The 23,126-nt window shown below is 37.2% G+C and overlaps 1 protein-coding gene across 3 annotated transcripts in view; it reads right to left on the bottom strand.

Annotated features, from left to right (window-relative positions):
- The window catches only part of LOC132840563 (anion exchange protein 2-like), a 28,015-nt gene that overhangs the window by 3,088 nt on the left and 1,801 nt on the right, over window positions 1–23,126 (bottom strand). The window contains exons 1-19 of one of the 3 annotated variants that reach the window (XM_060862298.1): window positions 21,307–21,538; window positions 17,674–17,827; window positions 17,227–17,417; window positions 16,652–16,809; window positions 14,380–14,561; window positions 12,179–12,315; window positions 9,990–10,170; window positions 9,420–9,555; window positions 9,009–9,207; window positions 7,855–7,960; window positions 6,789–6,973; window positions 5,977–6,193; window positions 4,162–4,374; window positions 3,168–3,316; window positions 2,554–2,748; window positions 1,353–1,610; window positions 1,157–1,246; window positions 899–1,065; window positions 172–425 (exon numbers count right to left, since the gene is read on the bottom strand). In XM_060862298.1, the coding sequence (XP_060718281.1) occupies window positions 172–425; window positions 899–1,065; window positions 1,157–1,246; window positions 1,353–1,610; window positions 2,554–2,748; window positions 3,168–3,316; window positions 4,162–4,374; window positions 5,977–6,193; window positions 6,789–6,973; window positions 7,855–7,960; window positions 9,009–9,207; window positions 9,420–9,555; window positions 9,990–10,170; window positions 12,179–12,315; window positions 14,380–14,561; window positions 16,652–16,809; window positions 17,227–17,417; window positions 17,674–17,827; window positions 21,307–21,327 (3,193 nt within the window). In that variant the 5' untranslated portion in view covers window positions 21,328–21,538. Of the gene's footprint in view, window positions 1–171; window positions 426–898; window positions 1,066–1,156; window positions 1,247–1,352; window positions 1,611–2,553; window positions 2,749–3,167; window positions 3,317–4,161; window positions 4,375–5,976; window positions 6,194–6,788; window positions 6,974–7,854; window positions 7,961–9,008; window positions 9,208–9,419; window positions 9,556–9,989; window positions 10,171–12,178; window positions 12,316–14,379; window positions 14,562–16,651; window positions 16,810–17,226; window positions 17,418–17,673; window positions 17,828–19,607; window positions 19,773–21,306; window positions 21,539–23,126 lie in introns of those variants that run through there. The other 2 variants (XM_060862299.1, XM_060862296.1) reach the window with 2 other exon arrangements.

Raw genomic sequence — 23,126 nt, 5'->3', positions numbered from 1 at the left:
GTTTTCTTAACTTTATCATTTCCTTTGTTTCATTAGTCATGTTTCAAAAGTTTCTAGGCTTTATTTTGGCATCTTAAAAATGTATCAAGATCGACATCAGTGTTTGTAATAAATCACTTTTTAAATAAATGATGATGATTACGATGATGATGATGTGGATTAATAACTCACCCACTAACAAGGCCACCAACAGTCCTGTGACTCTTTGCTCTTTGACCTCTTGAATTCGAGGCTTGTCGCCAGGGGCAACGGCATTGCTCATCACAGTTAGCGCGTTAACGTGCGTGACGGACCTGACAGTCGCGGCCGCCATCCAGGGTAAGCCGAACAAAGCGCAAGTTCCACCAACACACACAATCAGCAGAAGGTCCAGGTGGAAACCTGAACCTTTAACCAGCATTCTCTCCTTTTTACTCACGATCAGCCTGTACAAAAACACAGACACACAAACAGACACAGACACACAAAATATGAGTTCAGGAATCATTTAACACTCTGGAGTCTGAGGGGTTTTTTTGGATCCTGGAGATGTTTTAACATTCCCTAACATTTGCTCTTATTTCAGTTACTTATATCATATTAATGACTAATTCTAATTCACTACAATAATAGCAATGTGTTCGTACATATGAGTAAATTAGGTTTAAACTTAAAGTTAAAAAAGGTAATAAAGCTACCATAAAACTACATATACTTTGTTACAACATGTTTAAAAATCATCCTGTTCATTCATTCACATAATAAATTTCATTGATTATGATTTCTGAAATTTCGTACCCCTTCATAAACATATAATCATTCACACAGCATTTTCATTTTTTTCAAATCTTCAAATCTAAAATTCATCTTCCACCAACTCAAGTAGGTTTGACCCTACGTTTGGGTTTGAGATACTCACGTGGTGATTTGTGTCTCCATAAATATGAGAATAAACACAAGTAGTGCAGGAAGTACACTGGCTGCCATCATCCAGATAGGAAATGAGTTTTTAGAGCCGAGAGGGTTAATAATCCAGGTCCTTTTCGTACGGCTCGTCACAGAGAAACCATAAGGAACGCTCAGCTTCTGCACTCACCAAACACACCATCAACAATACGATCATTATTATTACTAGTAATACTAGTAATACTTGATCATCAGAAGCAGATTGTCTTACTTGCGTGTAGGTATCCTGAACACTGTAATCCACCAGCACCATGATGAAGATGGCGATGGGAACACCGAAATCTCCAATCACCCTCCGCAGCTGGGACCAAAAATCAGAAAACTCATTGCAATCTAACACACCCCTATAACACAGCGATGTTAGATGAAAGAGCTTTGCATAAAGATTAACAAAGATTTCATCTCACCCTGCCTGGAAAGAAGGCGCTGTTCTTGAATTTGCGCAAGTAAAACGCGATGAAGAACGTTCCTGCCATGAGGACCAGAGACAGCAGGGCTGTGTTCGGCTCGCCGACGATCCTCTCCGTCACCACTGAACTGCTGTTTGATGCTGATGAGTTGGATATAAAATTCTCTTCCAGTGAGCTTACCAGTGAGCTCTCAGAGTCATTTAACATGGATTCGTTGAGGAGCGAGCAGCGCTTCAGTGGGTGTTCCTTAAATATCTAAACGAAAAGTAAAATCCATGCTAGAAAAGCAACTTACATTGTAACACTAAAGACTAATCAGTCATAACCAAGGACACAGTTCGGTCTCATACATCTCAGCTCATACACACTCATACAGGTCTTCCATAACTTCAGGGCTTCTCAACCTTTTCGCGTGAGCTGAACCCCTTCTACCTAAATTATTAGCATTCTGTACGTCTTGAGATGTTCATCAGGTTAATGTTAATGTAATTCAGTGTGTTTCTAATTTATATTTTGCTGTTTTAATCTTCGCAACATTGACTTGTTTGGTTTTATGGACATGTTTTGCTTCAGAATGTCTTTAAGAAAGCTGGCTTCAGACTCACCTTGGAAAGAGTCTGTAAATGCAAATAGATTCTAATATCGTATACAGTTGGCCTAAATTCCTACATGACAATTAGCATGCTAGCTAGTTAGAAGAGAAGGCAATTAACATGCATTGAATTCACATAAGGGGTTTACATTATGCACAGACACGTTAACACTGTTTTGCACAAAATGTCAGTGCTGCTATTGAAAGTGTACATATGCTTACAACCCTCTTACTGTTTAATCATCTCTGTTTGCACAATGCCATTACTCTCTGTACTCTGGTCAGTGCTATACTTTATGTATCTCTCCTGTAGCGTATTGTATTGTTTGCACTGTTCGTCTTGCACTGTTTGCACTAGGTTGCACACTATGTACTGCGTCAGCTACAGTATATATGGTCGAAGTGACAATAAAAACCTATTGACTTAACTTGACTACTTATTACAGTAGCTCATAACCAGCAAGTTAGTGATCTAAAATAAGCCCTGTTAATGAATGCATTTGCACACATAAGGTTTACTATTGACATTCAATGAGATGGAACATAAAAGGTTAGCTCTGTGTCATGGAAGGCTCTGGTTTACTGCAAGCGAGTCTACATACTGACCTTGAAGAGTTTAAAGAATGTCTCGTAGATGAAAATGAGTGAGATCAGGAACGAGAAAATCTCCTGAGTGAAACGAGAGACGAATCGAACCAGGAAGCTTCCCTCAAACGCTACCATGAGCACCACTATTATGATGAGCCAGAACCCAATCCAGACCCGACCTGCCAGGTACTCCAAATCGTTGCTCTTACAGAACTGGGGACAGAATGGATAAACCATGATGCGTCTCACATCAGTGAAGACACTCACAGCTTAAAATGTAACATTGTCCTCTAACAACATAAGTGTTTTATTCTTCTTTCATCGACAGCAATTTGACAATCACTGTAGATATAGATATATTATACTGTATATAGTATTCTTTACACTTTTATGTAAAACATTTGTCATAATTACAAGTCCTTGTCTAAGCTGTTGCTATAGAAACAACACATTAACATAAATCTGTAATTTATTATACTGCAATAGAAACTTCAACACATTCTGCCCAATCAGAACAGAGAATTTAGTATCGCTGTGCTAAAAGAATACTGGAACATATATTACATATGATGTCCTGACAAGTCTAAAAGAGCATTTTCTGTATGTTATTAAACGTGTAATTTCACACTTACCGTATAGAAGGCTTCCTCAAACACTAATAGCGGTCCGGAGAATCCGACCACCAGCAGTGGTTGTGCTCCCAACAGGCAAAATAGCACTCCCTGTATACATGTAGCAATGATGAGCTCTGATACACCGATCAGACCCTCTGTCTTCTCACCTACACACACACACACACACACACACACACACACACACACATAGAAACACACAAACATCCAGTATTAAAGATATTTAACAAATTACGAGTGTCCCAAATATGAGCTTGTGTTTGTACTGTCTAGTATTATTAGCATCACTCTTTAAAAAAGAGGTTCCTTGCGGTTTTATATATAACACTGGGGTTTTGTACTTGGCCAATAAAACGTTTTCCCTCCAAAACATATTTGCTTTTGTCGAAGAATACATATTACTTTTAAATCAGTGCCATTACTTTTTTGAATTTTATCCATATGTAGATGATGCTGCGAGATGTTTCGAAATAAATTCTATCAATATTATATAATGAATGTTTATGAATTATGTATTTTAGAAAAGATCAAATAGTTTATTACATTTATGAACTAATTAAAACTAAAATGATAGAAAGAGCAATAAGCTGGAGGAGTTTGGCCACATTCGCTATATTGTACTATGTACGATAAATTATACAATAAATTCATATTGTTCTTTAAAGTAGCTTTATTTTCTCCACTAAATAATTCATAATAACAATGAATAATGATAAGAATTAATTATTAGTAGTAATCATTTAGTGAAGATTAATAAAATTGATTAATAATAATAATAATAATAATAATAATAATAATATTAAAAATAATAATAATAATAATGAATTCAAAGAACCACATTGGATTCTTTTCATTTTGACACTCCGAATATGAAGCAAGTGATCGAGCCATTTTAGCTTCCATGTAATCCCATTCTTTTAAGACTGTATAATAGCTAGCTATGATTACCTGCTAGATTAGACTATTTACTATATCATTGTTAGTTGAAACTCACCCAGCAGCCCTCCAAACGTGATGGCAGGAGAAAGAGCAGCGAAATAAATAAATATGCTGGCTGCCATGCACTGCGGGTTCAGAGCATCTGTGAAGTCACTGATGTATTTCGGGTATCTGCGTCGCACGTCTCGGACTAAACCTCCAAAAGGTCGTCCTGAACGCTTCAGGGGGTCGTCGTCTTCACCACGGTCAGGGAGTGCCAACAGAGACTCTGCATACAGGCAAAAAAATCATGTCATTATTAACTCTTTAAATCAGGAGCTTTAAATATTTCTCCAGCAACGTTAAAAAGACATTATTTTTAAGTATGCTCGTGTTCTTGAATTATCGAATCTGACTGGTTGAATCCGAAAGTGTTCTATGACATCACCGTTCCTACATGGCTCATCAAACATTTATTTTATTGCTCTCATTCTAATACAATATCATTTCTCTCTCATCTCTCATTTTCTACCGTTTATCCGAACTACCTCGGTTCACAGGGAGCCTGTGCCTATCTCTCATTGGGCTTCAAGGCAGGATACACCCTGGACGGAGTGCCAACCCATCTCAGGGCACACACACACACTCTCATTCACTCACGCAATCACACACTACGGACAATTTTCCAGAGATGCCAATCAACCTACCATGCATGTCTTTGGACCGGGGGAGGAAACCGGAGTACCCGGAGGAAACCCCCGAGGCACGGGGAGAACATGCAAACTCCACACACACAAGGCGGAGGCAGGAATCGAACCCCCAACCCTGGAGGTGTGAGGCAAACGTGCTAACCACTAAGCCACCGTGCCCCCAATATCAATACCCATTATAATACAGGATTAAAAAAAAATCTTTTCTGTAGGGAGACAAACTATTAGAAGGAATTTCCACAGAAAAAACATCATGCTTTTTGGTGTCTCATTAATTTCAAGAAAGAGAATCGACCACTGAATGTTCTTATAACGAAAGTAATAACAGGGCTTGCATGAAACACCATGTCATTGATTAGTGTCCTACAAAACTTATTCTGTTGGATTTTATTACTTGATAAATGATTCAGATCTCAGATACTACAACACATTAACATATACTATGATATGATGCACACAGTAATCGCATTTATCGTAGAGATAACTACAGTATGTGTTGATTAGCATTTGAATTAATTCGACAGTACGTGAAAGGACGCCGTAAAGCACCAACCCAAAATCTTCACAAAGTTTCTGACAGAATCTAAGACACATTGCTGCAATAATGTTAATAGTGTAATAGTAAAATAGTGTTCTAAAACATATGCAGTAATAATAGCATAGATTTCTTTAACGTTTCCAGTTAGACATTTGAATAATAAACCACTGAAATTTGAAATCGAAAACTTGGTACACACAATGTTTAGAAAAGAAAATGTCAAAAAAAATTTTTATGTAAAAATTATGTAAAAAAAAAAAACTTTTAAGAGCTTACTATCTGTATCCATCTAAGCTCTTCATTAGTTACTAGTGCTCCTAAATCCTATTACTAGATATAACTTTAATATCTATTCTTTTCTTTTTTTTTTTTAATTAATACTTTTCCAGATTTATGGATTAATTTGTTTTTTCAAATACATTTTAAATCTCCTCCAGAGCTCCTGGTTTATATGTTAAATATAATATGAAATATAAGTTCATATAGTAATGAATATATGAGAATGAATGTACATAAATAATCCAAGGGATAGCTACTTTACAAAAAAAAAAATCATAAATCTATAAAATGATAAAAATGTTCTGTGATATTAATATGTCTTGGCTTATAAGTATAATGTTTTTTATTCCAGATGTTCTCTGACCTTTCTCTTCTGGGCTCTTCTGCTCATTTTTCATCATGTTGATTTCCTGTTCCTCTCGTTTTCTGAGCATGTCTCTCTGGAACTGAGTGATGGAGCGCAACAGGTCTTCACCCCCAAAGTCAGATGGAGGAAGTACAATGCTGCAGTCCAGGAAAGCGTTGATGCCATTCAGAAGGTCTTGACGATCATCAGCCAGATACGCAGCTTCGTGGAACAACTGGAGACAAAAATGTTTTAATAAATACATTCATTAATAATGTATTATAAGCCCATTCATTCATTTTCTACCGCTTATCCGAACTACCTCAGGCGTCATCGGGCATCAAGGCAGGATACACCCTGGACGGAGTGCCAACCCATCGCAGGGCACACACACACACACTCTCATTCACTCACACACTACGAACAATTTTCCAGAGATGCCAATCAACCTATTGTACCATGCATGTCTTTGGACCGGGGGAGGAAACCGGAGTACCCGGAGGAAACCCCTGAGGCACGGGGAGAACATGCAAACTCCACACACACACAAGGCGGAGGCGGGAATTGAACCCCCAACCCTGGAGGTGTGAGGCGAACGTGCTAACCACTAAGCCACCGTGCCCCCCCTATTATAAGCCCAATGTTTCTTATAATATAATCCAGAATTTGGGTTGTAAATACACACACACACACAAAAAAAAAAAAACTTATCAAACACCACTTTAGGATAATATTATAGAATGCAGGAGTGAATATCAGAGCAAAATAATAGTATGTACTGGATCAAGTGCTATTTCGAGGCTGCTTGAATCATTGTTAGATCATCTGACCTTATCAGACATCAGTGTTGAAATTGAGCGTCCGATCTGGTGGTAGTCCATGCTGGAGGTGTTTGGTCCCAGTAAAATAAAGAGGAACCGCACAGGAACCGGAACCTCCAGAACCGAGTCCAGTAACACAGCTTCCTCCAAGCGAACAAAAGCCATAGTGGGCTGGTCCAGGAAGTCAACGCTACCTGAAACATTAAGATACGATGTTGTTGTTCTTGGATTTTAGTAGACTCTGGTGTGGCTTCTGATTGGTTGGAATGAAAACCTGCACCCACACAGCCTTAGACCCAGCTACCTGATTCCAGTCTGCTAGTTAGGGTTAATTTCTATTTGTTAAATTCTCGGATCCTACAGTTCTCATCCCCTGATTAAAGCCCTAGTTACAGTCATTCGTGTTTCTAGTTAACTAGTCCCTTATTTTGATTCTCCTAGTCCCATTTTAGTCCCAACTATCTATCTATACTCCACTAGACTAACCTGATTTCAGGACCCCAGTTGCTACAGTAAGTACCAAATTTACTATTTTCATAGTTCCATTTTTTTCCCCTATTTACAATCATTCATGTTTTAGTTTACTTGTTCACGGTTCTTACTTTTAACCCCCAAATCCCAGTCATCTGGTTCCAGCTCTGTACTTTATAAATGCTAACATTTCTGGTTTCCTGCTTACAGAATTGTTCCAGTCCTTCGTATTAGTTCCCTAATTTTCGTTTTCTACTTCAAGTGCCCTAATATCAGCTACTTAGCTCCTAGTCATTTATCTTCCCGTTCAACTAAGCCTAGGTATTTATATAGAGTCCTGTAGTTCCAGTTCCATAATTTGCACCCACTCTTGTATGTGGGTGACTGATTCTAGTGGACTTGTATGAGTACTCTAACAGATTGACCTCTTATACAGATAATCCATATTATTACTAATGTGCAATATATAATGTACAACATATAAAAACATAATAATATCACATTGTAAAACTGATAAATCAGCAGCTTGCACTATACTTGTTAAAAAACAATAAGCAAATATTTTGATTGTGTGCTCAGTTTAAAAAAAAAAGTGCATTCCTACCAACAAGTACCACTGTGGCTTCTGCATTTTCTGGAATTTTCTCCAGCAGTTTGAGCTCGTGTTTAGATTTTGATCTGTGCATGCCAGCAGCCATAGTCGCTTCCTTCTGCAAACATGTTATACACACAAAATATACACATTATCCAAATATTCACATACAAAACCTGGAAATAAAATAACACACAGTTCAGCGCAATAGAGATTTCAAAAGCAGATACTCAAACACAATCAATAATAATAATTAATGATATTATTATTAATAATAATAATAATTAATAATTCTAACCTTATTTCTATAATATTGTTGCAACTCATTATATCTTTAAGATGCTTTTCTTAAAGTGTTTGCAGTATGTTCAATATATATATATATATAAAATGATACAAATATTGTTGAATAATGCTTGAATAATGTTTTCTATTAATTATTCATGCACTTATAAAAAGCCTAGTGTCACTATTTCTATTTCAAATATTAACTCTATCTTTACTATATACAGATGAACCTGATGAACACACACACACACACACACACACACACACACAGAGTTACAGTATGTTGAGAACTCATTCATTAGAACTCAGGCACTGATATTGTTGTATCTCTGTTCAGTTCCTCTGGTGTCCAGCAGGGGGAGACCGTGTTCCCTTTTTAAGACGCATTTCACAACACTGTTTTTTTTTTCACGTGTCTACTTCCGAATTCCAGTTACAATTTCCCGCCCTGTATCTGCACTTCCTGTGTTAGCCAATCCTGTTTTTAGTCCCCTAGTTTAAGTGTTCTATTTAAGCATATTAAAAGTCCCTTGTTTATAATAATTAATGCATCCAGTTCTTTAGTTTCAACATATTGGGTCTGAGACACTTATGTTTCCAATCCCCTAATTTTACATTCATTTAAAATGTCATGGTTCCTTTTTACTTGTCAACTATATTTCCTATTATTTAATTGCCCTTGATTCCACTGACCTGGTTGCTAACCATGCTAGTTCCTATTTATTTATGTTCCCAGGTTCCCTCAAGTTTCAGCCTCCTGGGTTCTAGTCATTGATGAGTCTACGTTCCTACTAGTTTTCTAATTTCTATTCATTATTTTTTTCTTTCTAATAATGTTACAGTCGTCTAGATAGACCCCTGATTCTCATGACTCTCACCTCAACTGTATCAGGGTGTGTGTGCTGTGTGTTGTCGTGTTTTGTGTTTGTGTTCCCCATCAGCGGCTCGGTGACAGACATCTCTGTCTGATGATGATGATGGTGATGATGATGGTGATGATGAGAGATTAATGAACCGAGACTGGCTGTTGAGATGTTTCTAGGGAATGAGCTGTGATCTTTTTCATCACACGGGTGACTAAATGGGAGAACATATACAGATGAAACATACACACACACACAATTGAAACAAGTGATGAACACAGCATAAAACAAGAGAGCATGTCACAGTAATACAAGTGAAATGTGGAGGGATGTAAGTGTGTGTGTGTGTGTGTGTGTGTGTGTGTGTGTGTGTGTGTGTGTGTGTGTGTGTGTGTGTGTGTGTGTGTGGTATGCGTGTGTATATACCTGTGTTTCAGCAGTAATGCTCTTAGTACATTTGCTCTGTCTTCAGCTCTGATCTGGTCACTGATGATCATCTGCTCAACGACTTGGTGAGAAATTCCAGCTAATGTTTTCTGTTCTAGATCCAGCAACACTGTGCCTAAACAACAATATATTATTATTATTATTATTATTAGCCTGCACAGTAGAAGTAGAAGTTTCAGTAATAATAACAATATCCACCCCTCCATCCGTCCACCCACCCATCAACCTATCCATCCATCCATCCACCCATCCATCCAACCATCCATCCACCCCTCATTTTCTGTCCTGTCTGATCTTTCACAATCTTTCTCTCTCTCTCTCCACACACACACACACAGACACACACACACACACACACACACGCTACAGACAATTTATTGCGTACAACATATTTTTGGACTGCAGGAGGAAACCAGATTACCCAGAGAAAACCCCTTAAACACAGGGGAAACATGCAAACTCCACACACAAACAAGAGGCAGTAGAGGGTGGAACAAACCCTCAATCCTAATAGTAATTCTAATAAAATAACAAGAATAATATAATCACCATGTGCTATAGTTTTGCGAAGCTCCAGTAAACTACGGAAGGAGAGTGAGGCGATGTGTGGTTTTCCCCAGCGGTGTGTTTCCTCCTCTACGTCCTCCTCGAACTTAATCCAGCGTGCTGTTTCTCGCCACTGCAGCTCCTGGTTCTTATCTACGATCAGCTCATTCAGCTCTACAAACACCTGTAGCACACAATTTAAAACAACTGAAAACAACCGAATCTCTGGAAATCTTTAGATCATCCATAATAATTTCTTGAAATTGGCAGCTTATTAAAATCTATCTATAGTAATATTTATTAAACATCATTATTTTCATCATTAGATATTAGCTGTAGTTTCTGTGGTGCATTTTGTAACAAACGATAGGATGATGCTAATTTTTATAAATGAGAGATTTTGTATTTTGTTCCATGGTTTTTTTGAGATGGTTTGAGGTGGACGAGACTGTATTAGGTATAAGAGCTGTGTATGAATCTGAATTAGCCATCTGCTTTCGTCAGCTATCCACATTACCACAAGGATGCAAACTGAAGTGACTCCAGTTCTCATTTCAGGATCTTATAATCAATAAGAATCTGGAGCATGGGGAATCATGGAGAATCTGTGGCGTAATCTGACTCTGAATACACAGAACTTTCACTTTTCACGTTTCCTGCGATGTTAGAAAATAATGCTACTTTAAATCAGAAGCACCAACTCAGCCATTTCGATTCATTTCAGTGTCACTTACAGTGCGATCTTACGCTAATCAGTAAAAAATACTCTGTAAGACATGATCAAGTGCACAGAAAGAACAAACCTTGATGACAGGCTTTAACATAAGCATTACAGCTAGATTGAAAGCAAACCCGCTCTATTTTGCACACGCAAATACACACACACACACAAACACACACACAGTGTTCAAAAACATCTCTAACCTGCTGCCTTTGTGAGAAGTCTAACAGCACCATGGTGTGTCACAAGAACACAAGGGACACACTCACAGGAGAAGGTAGTGAATGCACACACACACACACACACACACACACACACACACATACACACACAGGTAAGGTATGTGAGAGTGCATTAATTAAACATGCCCCTGTGTGTGTGTGTGTGTGTGTGTGTGTGTGTGTGTGTGTGTGTGTGTGTGTGTGTGTGTGTTTGTGTGTGTGTGAGTGTGTGTGTGTGTGTGTGTGTGTGTGTTTGTGAGACCGGATCTCTCTCAGGTCTGCAATGGTCATGTATGTTTAATTAGGTTCTATTCACTCAGCTTTCGCATGACAAATAATACAAGACTTCACTGAGACACACTGAGAACTAAATTCGGGGATAAACTGTGTGTGTGTGTGTGTGTGTGTGTGTGTGTGTGTGTGTGTGTGTGTGTGAGATAAGCGTATATATTATTAATATGTTTGTGTATTAATACAAGGTGTGTGTGTGTTAGATATGTCTAGGTTGGGTCAGATAATATTACACATATTATGCTAATTAACTAGTGAGTTATATAACAATTCTTGTAATATTTGTACGGAGTTTATAAGGAACAGCTTATAAGGAAATAAGGAAAAGAAAAATATGCTATAAGGAAAAAAGTGAATGACAGACTTTTCCCCATCATTTTCTCCCCAGTTTGGTCTTGGTGCTGTGTGTTGTATCACAGTATAGCATAGCACAGATATGTTTTAGATGAAAGTACTCAGATAAAAACACTATCTACCTTCTTCAGCACTGATTCCGCCTATGATTGGCTGGTGGCACTTTGATTGACAGGAAAGTGTGAGAGCACCTGAATTCTCTCATCTCCTCTCTTGGTTCTTGATTGTGGCATCTTTAGGATTTGAATATTGTCTATAGGGTGAACACTTGTGCCACTCGAGAGGGTTTGAAGAAAAAAAAACCCTTATGCTGTTTAGCTTCTTGAGATACATTATAAAATGAAGCGTAGTGTTTAGTGTGTGTCATGTTTCTACTGAGAATTCCATGATTATGCTTTTGTACGTGTCAAAATTCCCGAATAAAATTGGGCAGAATTGCCAATCCTGTTGGATCTTAACACTGTTGCTTGAGTGGGTGAAATACATTTCGCGTTAATTTAGTGATGGGGAATAACGTAACACCACGTGGTCTCAGAGATATTTTAGAACATGTCCGGTGTAGGCAGGTTTCTGTTGTAAACTCGTGTAAGCATGTGTACACTCACCTCGTGTGGTGTGCGGTCGACTTTGCGACTGCGTGTGCTCGGCTCAGCGTGATCTTTATTGATGTGCACTATGGTGGATTTGGTGCTTTTCCTCATCAGGTGTCTCCTCACAGCAGGAACATCCTCGAAACGGTGAGCTGGGAAATTTCAGCAATTTCAGACAGTATAAATACACAAAATAATTGTGATCATCAGGAAAAAATAAAGTCATTGAAGAAAGAAAACTACTGCTGGATTTCACTTATGACTTTGTTTGAGAAATGCTTCAGAAAACTGCGTTGGGCCGCCAAACAAAACAAAAACAAAACTAACATGTAGCCAATGAGCAGAAAGGGGTGTGTCTTGTCAATATGGGCGGAGAGCGTGTTCAGTGCGCATGTGTGACAATAGCAGAAAGCAGTTTTAACATTGACATGGAGGATAAAAACAAAGAAAGAAAGCGAAGAAAGGCTTACGATAAGGCAAGAAGCAGGACTCGTGTTAATATAGGATCAGCTTTCCAGTGCTGGAAAGAACTGAACGTCCTCCGCGTGAAACGGAGATAAACCTTTCACGGTACAACACACAGTACTACAAAAACACATTTGTATTACCATAGTATTACTCATTGAGTTCATTTATTGATAAAAATATCCCCTCGGTCAGCTGCCCCATCAGGTTCCGCAATAATACTTGTCTGGGTTATACGTGGGTTATACTTGTCTGGTGTATATGTGGGGCGGAGCTATCAAAACAGGGGTGGGACCCATTTGGGTTAGGGGCGTGTTTGTTTTGGTGATTTCAAATGTCAACATTGGCTTTCAAACACTGGAGACCCCACCTTTAACTTCTCTGGTTCAATTATAGAGAAACCTGCATCGTTTGCGTCAGATTTATGAAATACTGCATATGATTAATAACAGAAATGAACTAATGCTAACAACACTGTTTAATATTATTATTATTATTTATTTTTTACATTATTTTATTTGGAATAATTCTGATTTTAAATTCAATTACATTTTTTAAGTCCATTTTCATTCTTTTTCTATTTTCATTCCATTTGACTGTATTTTTATATAGAATTTTATTGTAACTTTATATATTGCAACTAATAAAAGAGATCTTTCAATGTTGGGTCTTTTAAATGAGCTTATGCCCATTCATGGTGTGATTTATTTTTCAACATTTCACTGAGTTCTGATAAAGCTAGAGACGTTGAAATATGTGTGCTTGATGACGTTTGTTATTGACTGGGAAACTGCGCACACACCTCCGAATAACGTAGAGGATCACAGGGAGTTTAACAGTTTTAATTTTAAAACTCAGCAGGGAACATTTAAGAAGAGAAAGCTTCCAAGGTGTACACACACACACACACACACACACACACACACACACACAATGAAACAGTAAAATTTAAAGGTCAGTTTACAAATTAAAGTGAAAGTTGAGGCATGAATACAGAATTGTTATCAGAACTTTATAAGAGAGTATGCTGGTAAAATCAAGCATCCATCCATCCAACCATCCATCCATCCATCCACCCACCCATTCATCATCCATCCATCCATCTGTTCATCCATCCGTCCATCCATCCATCCATCCACCAACCCATCCATCCATCCATCCATCCATCCATTCATCCATCCATTCATTCATTCATCCATCCATCCATCCATCCACCCACCCATCCATCCATCCATCCATTCATCCATACATCCATTCATTCATCCATCCACATATCCATCCATCCATCCATCCATTCATTCATTCATCCATCCACCCATCCATCCATCCACCCACCCATCCATCCATTTATCCATCCAGCCATCCATTCATCCATACATCCATCCATTCATCCATCCATCCATCCATCCATCCATTTATCCATCCAGCCATCCATTCATCCATCCATCCATCCATCCATCCATCCATCCGTCCGTCCGTCCGTCCTTCCATCTACTCAGCCTACAATGGATATCTTTGCACTGGTGGAGGAAACTGGAGTACCCAGAGGAAACACCTGAAGTACAGGCAGAACATACACACTGTGCATACACAGATGGGAGATGCAGTAGTCAAACCCCCAACCCTGGAGGTGCACCATTCTAACCCCTAAGCCACCATGCCTCCTTTCTAAAAATGTCTACAGAAACAAAAAAACAGTCATGTGACAACCTGAACACAGTGTGATTTTAAACAGAGTTATTTAAACTCACTCTTAATGTCATCCAAGTTGGCTGAGCCAAGCGCTTGTGTCTCTGCCTCGTCTGCAGGAATCCTCTCGTATTTTGTGCTCTCGTTTCCTGTCATGTTTCCTGTCGGACTGGACGAGGTCAAAGCGCTGGGGTGAAATGTCACAGAGCTTGGGTTGATGGTCACAATTTGGTGCTTAGAGGAGCTGTAAAAATGTTGAATGACACAGTGTAAGTAATAAAGTAATAGCATTTCAGTTTTTGTATGAATTAAGGTGATACGTTGCAATGTTATCATCACGGGTGACTTAAAATATCGTCAAGAGGCCAAGCTGTCCTGGTGCAAGGAGAGACAGCAAACTAGAATAATGATTACATAAACCAAACTAAAACCTCTAAGCATTATTCACAAACATTGCCGCAATGCTGTATTAAAGGAACCGCTGATTTTGTGACAGAAAACGAACAAATTAAATACTTATACAGTCAGAACTTTGTCATGAGATTTTTGTGTGACTGAATCACATCATGTGTGAGCCATAATAAGATCACATAATAATACAGTATAAGCCCAGATTTACTTTATTTATGAGCGAATACTCAAATGATTAACAATGTACAGTAATAAGAATAATTTTAGTGACCTAAGAAATTAGAAAATTTTCCTCCGCCATATTACAGTAAGCTGTCTGTTTTTTTATGCTACATGACATAAGAAAAGAAATCACTGGAGACTCAAGAAATAGTGAATGAACACTGTAATAGGACATCTAGACAAAAAGACAGTTGCTAACATCTCTGAAAAAGTCTACAAGCGTAAATAAATCTGATCCCAAGTTACTAGACTGTAAATACATGACCAGGCTTTTACCAGTTTTTTATCATCAACCGTACTTCTATATATCGTTACGACATACTGTAAATGACCTGAATCATATGATATAATCAGCCCAGCAGCGAATAAAATGAATAATACACACGGGTAATAAAACACACTCTGATCTAAAGCACACTTAATACAGTAAGGTCTAAAATCATTGAAAGACTCACCATGATGTTAGAAAATTACACGTTATACAAATTCAACCATCAAGAGAAAAATACAGACATCGTCAAGTATCCACAGATCATACGCTCCAGCAAGAAAGAAAAAAGGAGGATAATGGGAAAAGGAGGACCAAAAAAAAGGAGCAGTTGCTATGGCAACAGTTCAGGAATGAGACAGGGTGTAATAAGTAACAAGATTCCTGCTGATACACACACCTAATAGGGTCTTGTGTTTAGGGAACTTGTTATATAATTAGGGGAGGTGGAAGTAGGGAGCTTGATATATGGAACAGGAAATTTTGAAAAAATTATTAAGAATTATGAAGCAGGATATACTATTCAGGAAGTAGGATATAGCGGAAAAAGGAATAGGAACTGTGGTATAAGGAAAGTGGAAATAAGGAAAGTAGGGATCTGTACTTGGAGTACTAGAAAATAGTAGGTGAGTAGAAATAAATGGACGTTTCCAAAGAACTTTAATAAAAGTGAAAATTTATTATTATGTTTGCATATGATTAGTTTCTATTGAGATGTTATTTTGATTTGGTGATCACACATTTTTTTTTTTTTTGGTTTTTGTCAACTTATGTCACTTTTCATGAAATAACACATGGAAATGCACATACGTGTGTTTTATGTCATTACATACTATTTTTCATATAATCATGAAAACCTCATTTGCTTTCATCTGATAGCTGCATGTGGTTCCGTCTGATATCTGTCTGTGATTCCTTCTTATATCTGTCTGTGATTCCTTCTTATATCTGTCTGTGATTCCTTCTTATATCTGTCTGTGATTCCTTCTTATATCTGTCTGTGATTCCTTCTTATATCTGCCTGTGGTTCCATGTGATATCTGTCTGTGGTTCCATGTGATATCTGCCTGTGGTTCCCTTCTGATATCTGCCTGTGGTTTTGTATAATATCTGCATGTGGTTCCATGTGATATCTGCATGTGGTTCCTTCTTATATCGGCCTGTGGTTCTGTGTGATACAGTATATGCATGTGGTTCCATGTGATATCTGCATGTGGTTCCATGTGATATCGGTGTTCGAAGGAGCTCGAAAAATGATATAAAAATGATCACAGTTTTCCCTGGGATTCAGTCTGAGACGCGCCATGTGTCATCATCATTCAACCAATTCATCAATTCATGTGTGTTGAACATGGATACAGCCATTTCTCTTGCTCAGGTGTGAACAGTTTGTGATAACGTGCAACAAAGGTGTGTGTTTAAATCTCACTCACTTAGTCACTGTTGTGTTGTCATTGTGTGTTTCAGTCTCAGGGTGTGTGAGCTTCCCATCTGCAGTAGCATTGTCTGTGTGTGTTGCTGTAGGAGTGGGTTTGTTCTCCGCTGCGTTTTCTCTATCCACACGGAAAACCTCGTCATCGTACAGGAAGAACTGAGACAAAAGAAAAAAAAAAAACACCTATCTGAGCTGTGGCTATATTTAATGACTATACACTAGAAAGCTTAAAGTGAAAGTTTGACTAATGTAACCACGCAGGTACAAAATACCCATAATGCTCTGGGAGTTTTGGAAAATAAGATGTCAGGGTGTAGGGATTAATTTCTAAGTCGTATTTAGTTCACTTTCTGTAGGAAATATTTATAGGGTTGTAGGGAATAGGGTACTATTCTGTCTATTTCTGGAGTTTTGAGTATTCACTTCTCTGTAGCACAACAATGTCATTTATATCTGCAGCAGAAAGAAGAAATCAAATCAGACCATTATTTAAATATTGAACATAATCATATGGCACGTATTCAATATTATAACACAAAGTGTTTATGTGACTCATTAATATGACACACTTACCTGCACACCATCCTGCTTCTCACCCTCAGGTTTGTCACTGTGCTTTTCTTCCTCTTCCTCTTCTTCCTGCACACTGAGATCAACACTCAGGTGTGCGTCTTTACCCTTTTTCTTTTTCCCAGTCTTCTTTTTCCGGCCATCGGTGTGTTTAGAAAACGGGTGACGGGTGTGATGTGAAGAATGACGATGATCTGAATGACACACACATATAGACAGACATACTGTGTTCAGCTGTTCAGTGCAAGTTGAGTGATGAAGATGAATTATGCTTGTGTCCTATAAACATTTAAATACTGTATCTTTTGAACATCGGTCTCGATACAGCCCGCAGTTTTTACGCTGCATGAATAGTGTTTTTTTTGTTTGATTGTTTTATTGCATATTGTTGTATTGAAATTGTTTAGTGTGTATTTCTTTTCTTTTACCATGCAATGCTGGTGTACTCACACAGGAAGTCCTCCTCGCTGTAGTGTCGGTGCTCGTTAGGCTCACGCGAAGTCGGACTGAGAATCTGCTGAAATCTCTCAACACCCAAAGCTTTGTTCAGGTCTTCATCCTCCTCTTCCGCTATCGGAGATGTTGAGATGATAGACGACACGGGCTGTAGAGAAAGACACACATTAAAAAAAGTATTCTCACCACTACCCTGTTGTTGAGTGTTTTCCCATTAAATGTCATCAGCATCACGAGAATTATCACTACTTCTACAGCATCGTTACTCCACTGTGATTTAAAATTGATTCGTAAGAAATATTTTCCGTGTTGAATAATTAGCCCTTTCAGAAATATAAAAAATATATATTTTTTAGACTAGTTGAAATTGTGTTATAAAATTGTCCGTCTTTAATTGTAAAATATAAAATAAAATGTTCCATACTCCAGCTTGCTTAAATCTGAACAAAGTAAATTTCTAAGAATGGGAAATTTTTTTTTTTTTTTTTTTTTTTTTTATTAAATTGTTTTTATCCCCCTTTACTCTGGAACTAAACAAAATGTTTAGAAATTTTTAAACAAAGATAAATGTGCAATATCTTAGACATATTTGGAATTTTGAGTAATTCTTTACAAATTTGTGATTTATTAACCATGTTTACTGTTTTGTACCAAAGTTTAAATTTTAAGTAATAAAACACTTAAACAACACTCCAGATTTGTTCTAACATCTGTCATCTGGTATTAAACAAACAAAGGAGTCCATACCAGCTTGAGTGCATGCGGTCAATAATAGTGGTGAACGCCTCAGGTTTCCAGATGTTACAAACACTATTCAGATTATTAAAGTAATGATTTTTGACGATTCTGCAAAATCTTTGCTTTTGAATGATGATGGAGATTTTTTTAAGTATAATCAAAATTATGGGCAAAATCACCTTGCTATCTTATTTACACATCAAAAATGAAACAATCTTTTTTATACACAGATGTTTTAAAATTTAGAATCAAATTTTAATTGATTATAACTGAGTTCTGATTGTTGCATCAATTTGTTTAAATTTTTGCTTTTTAAACTGATGCATTGATTGTTTAACTCCAACTCATCTGATTGTTAAACTCCTGAAGACCAAGCAAAAGAGGAACATATGAAATACTGGAATTCTGAAATCCGTGAAAGTATATCTACATTTTTAACCCTTGTATGTTGTTCGTATTTTTGTTACTCAGCCAGTGTTCGTGGGTCTTCTGGACCCGCTGCATTTTTGGGTTTTTAATTCAACACAATCAAACATTTTATATTAAAATACTCTACAGATGTTTACTTCATCCCAATTACAAGCAATATAAACAGCATATATGGTTAATATTTGCCCTTTACCTTTATTACATCACATTTTTTAATTAAAGTGCTACTCGTTTTTTGTTGTTTTTTAATAAAATGTAATAAAAAAAAGTTATGAGTGGGAAAAAAATCAACAAATTTACAAAGAAGCAAAGTTTCAAACTATTGATGTTTATGAATATGGGTCCCACAGACCTGAACATCATTTAGGTTGTGTTAATGATGCCATTTGTAATGGAAGATGTATTCAATTAAAAACAAATGCTTAAAAAAAGCATTCATTTTAGTAGCCTAATGTTTTTGGACCCTAAGTTAAAAATCTAATAATAAAAATACAAAGATTACAAAAGTTTTACTTAATTGTACTCAAGGGAAACTTAAGGCAAATATCTTAGATGAATGAGGTTCTACTGCATAAACCAGATCGGTCTATTAACAGTCATCTACTTACTGTGAAGTGCAGATGAAAAAAAAAAAATTAAAATCACGTCAAAAAATAAATCAAAAGATAAAATCAAATATGTACTTAAACACACCTTTTATGATAATTCATTTCTGAAACTTATCCAAGTCTTGAAACTGATACTGTTGATTTTAAACGTACCTCAGTCATGCTCAGCTGTTCTGTCTGTGTGGATGTGTGATGTGTTAATTCAGTGAAATCAGTTCCTCTTTAAACACAGTGATTGCGCAAATGTTTCCTGTTCACTCCTGAAGTGAGTTTCTGTGCCTTGGCTGGTCTAAACGTGTCTGCCCTTCACTCGTGTGAAGTTCCAGCAAATATCAGTGTGTGAGTGTGTGTGTGTGTGTGTGTGTGTGTGTGTGTGTGTCTTTGAATATGTAAGGACAAATTCAAATATCCTCATGTGCTGTGCTGTCAAGTACACTGTAATCTTTTCATACCCATGCATGCACACACACACACACACACACACACACACACACACACACACACATAAACAAACACACATGCACAAACATTTAGTTGCAAGTAAATATTGACCTTCTTTTTCACTTCATAAATGAATTTGTGTGTGTGTTGACCTTATATAACAGCTGAAAGTCATTCTGATAAGATGCTGTAAGAGACTTTTCACTCCTCAGATACCCAGCAGAAACAATGCCTTTTGTGGAGCTGCCCCTTTAGCCCTTACACCCTGACTACTCAGCAACTCACCTGACTACATCATCCCTTACCCTCTCTCTTCATCATCATCCCTTACCCTCTCTCTTCATCATCATCATCCCTTACCCTCTCTCTTCATCATCATCCCTTACCCTCTCTCTTCATCATCATCATCCCTTACCCTCTCTCTTCATCATCATCCCTTACCCTCTCTCTTCATCTTCATCCCTTACCCTCTCTCTTCTTCATCATCATCCCTTACCCTCTCTCTTCATCATCATCCCTTACCCTCTCTCTTCATCATCATCATCATCATCATCATCATCATCATCCCTTACCCTCTCTCTTCTTCATCATCCCTTATCCTCTCTCTTCATCTTCATCCCTTACCCTCTCTCTTCATCTTCATCCCTTACCCTCTCTCTTCTTCATCATCCCTTACCCTCTCTCTTCTTCATCATCATCCCTTACCCTCTCTCTTCATCTTCATCCCTTACCCTCTCTCTTCATCATCATCCCTTACCCTCTCTCTTCTTCATCATCATCCCTTACCCTCTCTCTTCATCATCATCCCTTATTCTCTCTCTAAATCTTCATCCCTTACCATCTCTCTTCTTCATCATCCCTTACCCTCTCTCTTCATCATCATCCCTTATTCTCTCTCTTCATCTTCATCCCTTACCCTCTCTCTTCTTCATCATCCCTTATCCTCTCTCTTCATCTTCATCCCTTACCCTCTCTCTTCATCATTCCTATGGTCTAACATGATCTAATGTTAGCATGAGGACGTACAGTAGCACTTTTTCTTGTGTGTTTAAATCACACAGCACTAAAAAAAACATCTGGATCGTTAGATCAGATTGTTTTAGGCTGGTATCAGACCATGTTATATGAGAGCAAACACACACACACACACACACACACACACACACACACACACACACACACACAGACAATCTATTTGTACAATAGATAAAGATTTGCATGTGTGCATTATTTTCAATGACCATTTAGGATTTGTATTAACTATTTAAAAAGAATTTTAGTCCACTATAACTGGATATGAAGTATCTCTGCAGTTAATGTTGAGATTGAACTCTTCACCTTAACACAGCTTAACACAAGCAAAATTAACATGTTACCAAGATCCAACATCAGCGTTTTATAGATTACTGACCTGTGTGTAAAGAAAATCCATGTTTTGTCTTCAAACACTAAAAAACAAATGTTTGCAAAAGTGTATGGAAAGTGACCAACCACACAAACACTCTCACACACACACACCCAGACACACACACGTTTCCCTTTAACACACACTTACTCAACATTTATGCACTTTTTACTACATGATTTAAACTGAAAGAGAAAATAAAACTTTAGCTGAAATAAAACTCGAAAACATATACCGATCTGACCGTTTCCAAACAAACACACACACAAAGCACACACACAAAGCACACACTTCCCTTGCCATTGGTGCTGTTAATCATTTACCTTTCCTCTCTCTCTATAGATGGAAACCCCTAGTAATAGACCAAGCTGCACTTGATATAGTCCATAAACACAACACACTCACCACACTTCAGGCCCGCTTCTTCAAATCTGATCAAACATTATGTGCTGTCTAAATATTTAATACTTTTCTCAATATTTTATGATATTCTAGAGTGATTTTCTACAGTGAGTCCTGTTTATAGGGCTTGTTTCGTCAGATAGAGACAGAGGTGTGTGTCTGTTTGCTTTTTCAGTCATTTGGGATAATTCTTTATATCCGGTCATGTTCTTCTCATATAAACCCATATTTCCATCATGCCTTTATACTCCACTTAATCTAAGGCAATGAATAAATAGATTTTAAAAGCATGATAGTACAGTATGTAATTAAAATGCTGTATGTGTAAATACGGATTTCTGTCTATATTTATGAACAGAGCATTTATGAAAGGAGTCTCCAGTGTCAGTGTTTTTGAATAAATAATGAAAACGTCATCGTTGGCAAATTGCTGTAGTGAAAAGGCAAAAAAAGAAAAAAAAACATTTCAGATCCCGTTAACAGTCACTTTGCATCCGATTGTGTTACACCAATACATTTTCAAGCTGTTTTATTCCTTATATAATACGTTCTGATGCTTATATTACTTATTAATAGTTTTTATCATGACGTATATATCTTATCACGATACTTACAAACATGCATTAAAAAATACTGCTCATGAATCTCAATATCCAAAATTTTGTGAAGGAAATAAACTAGCGGCGAGATTAAACAGAAATGTTCAGCAGGGATGAAGCACAAAATATTCAACTTTGATTCGAATTTATCCTTTAGGGCAATGTTTTATTAGAGACTCTTTTAAAACTAAAGAGATCACAAAGATGCTATAATCATTTACCTAGGATAAGCCTTACTGATGGAGTTATTAAACTTCTTTTGTATTGATGTCAGTTAGTGTCATTTTATGCTTCTGATAATCAAATTGTGGAATTTATGTTCTTAGTTACAAACAAGTTATAACAAGTTGCCCTTTGCACTATTTCTGTATATAATACATTATACCCAGAGGTTAAAAGTTGAATATGAAGGGTGATGGAAATCTGACAGTGATTACTGACTATTAGGGATTATTATTATTGAGTCTGAAGACTCAGTTAGATGATGTTATATAGATATTACTGAAGATATATGTCATGCCAGCCCAATATCTGAGCCTCAAGGGATTAGGGTAAAGGGCACTGCTTCAAATCAAACGCAATATACAGACTGATATTCGATAGTAAATGAGACATTGGTACACATTATATACCATTTCTGACCGACTTCTAAAAAAACGACTTCTAAATCCATTATTTCTTGGGTAGCTCACATTGTAATGTTACCAAAAAAGTCGTTTTTAATGGATTTAAAAATTCTTTTTGGTAACATTACAATGTGAGCAAAATGGATTATGTGTGGATTTTATTATAACATTTTTATTTTCAACAAGCAGAGCTTCTTTG

This window comes from Tachysurus vachellii, chromosome 25 (genome assembly GCF_030014155.1).
Source record: "Tachysurus vachellii isolate PV-2020 chromosome 25, HZAU_Pvac_v1, whole genome shotgun sequence".
NCBI classification, from domain to species: domain Eukaryota; kingdom Metazoa; phylum Chordata; class Actinopteri; order Siluriformes; family Bagridae; genus Tachysurus; species Tachysurus vachellii.
The sequence above is the reverse complement of the archived record's forward strand: the minus strand, read 5'-3'. Positions and strand labels throughout refer to the sequence as shown.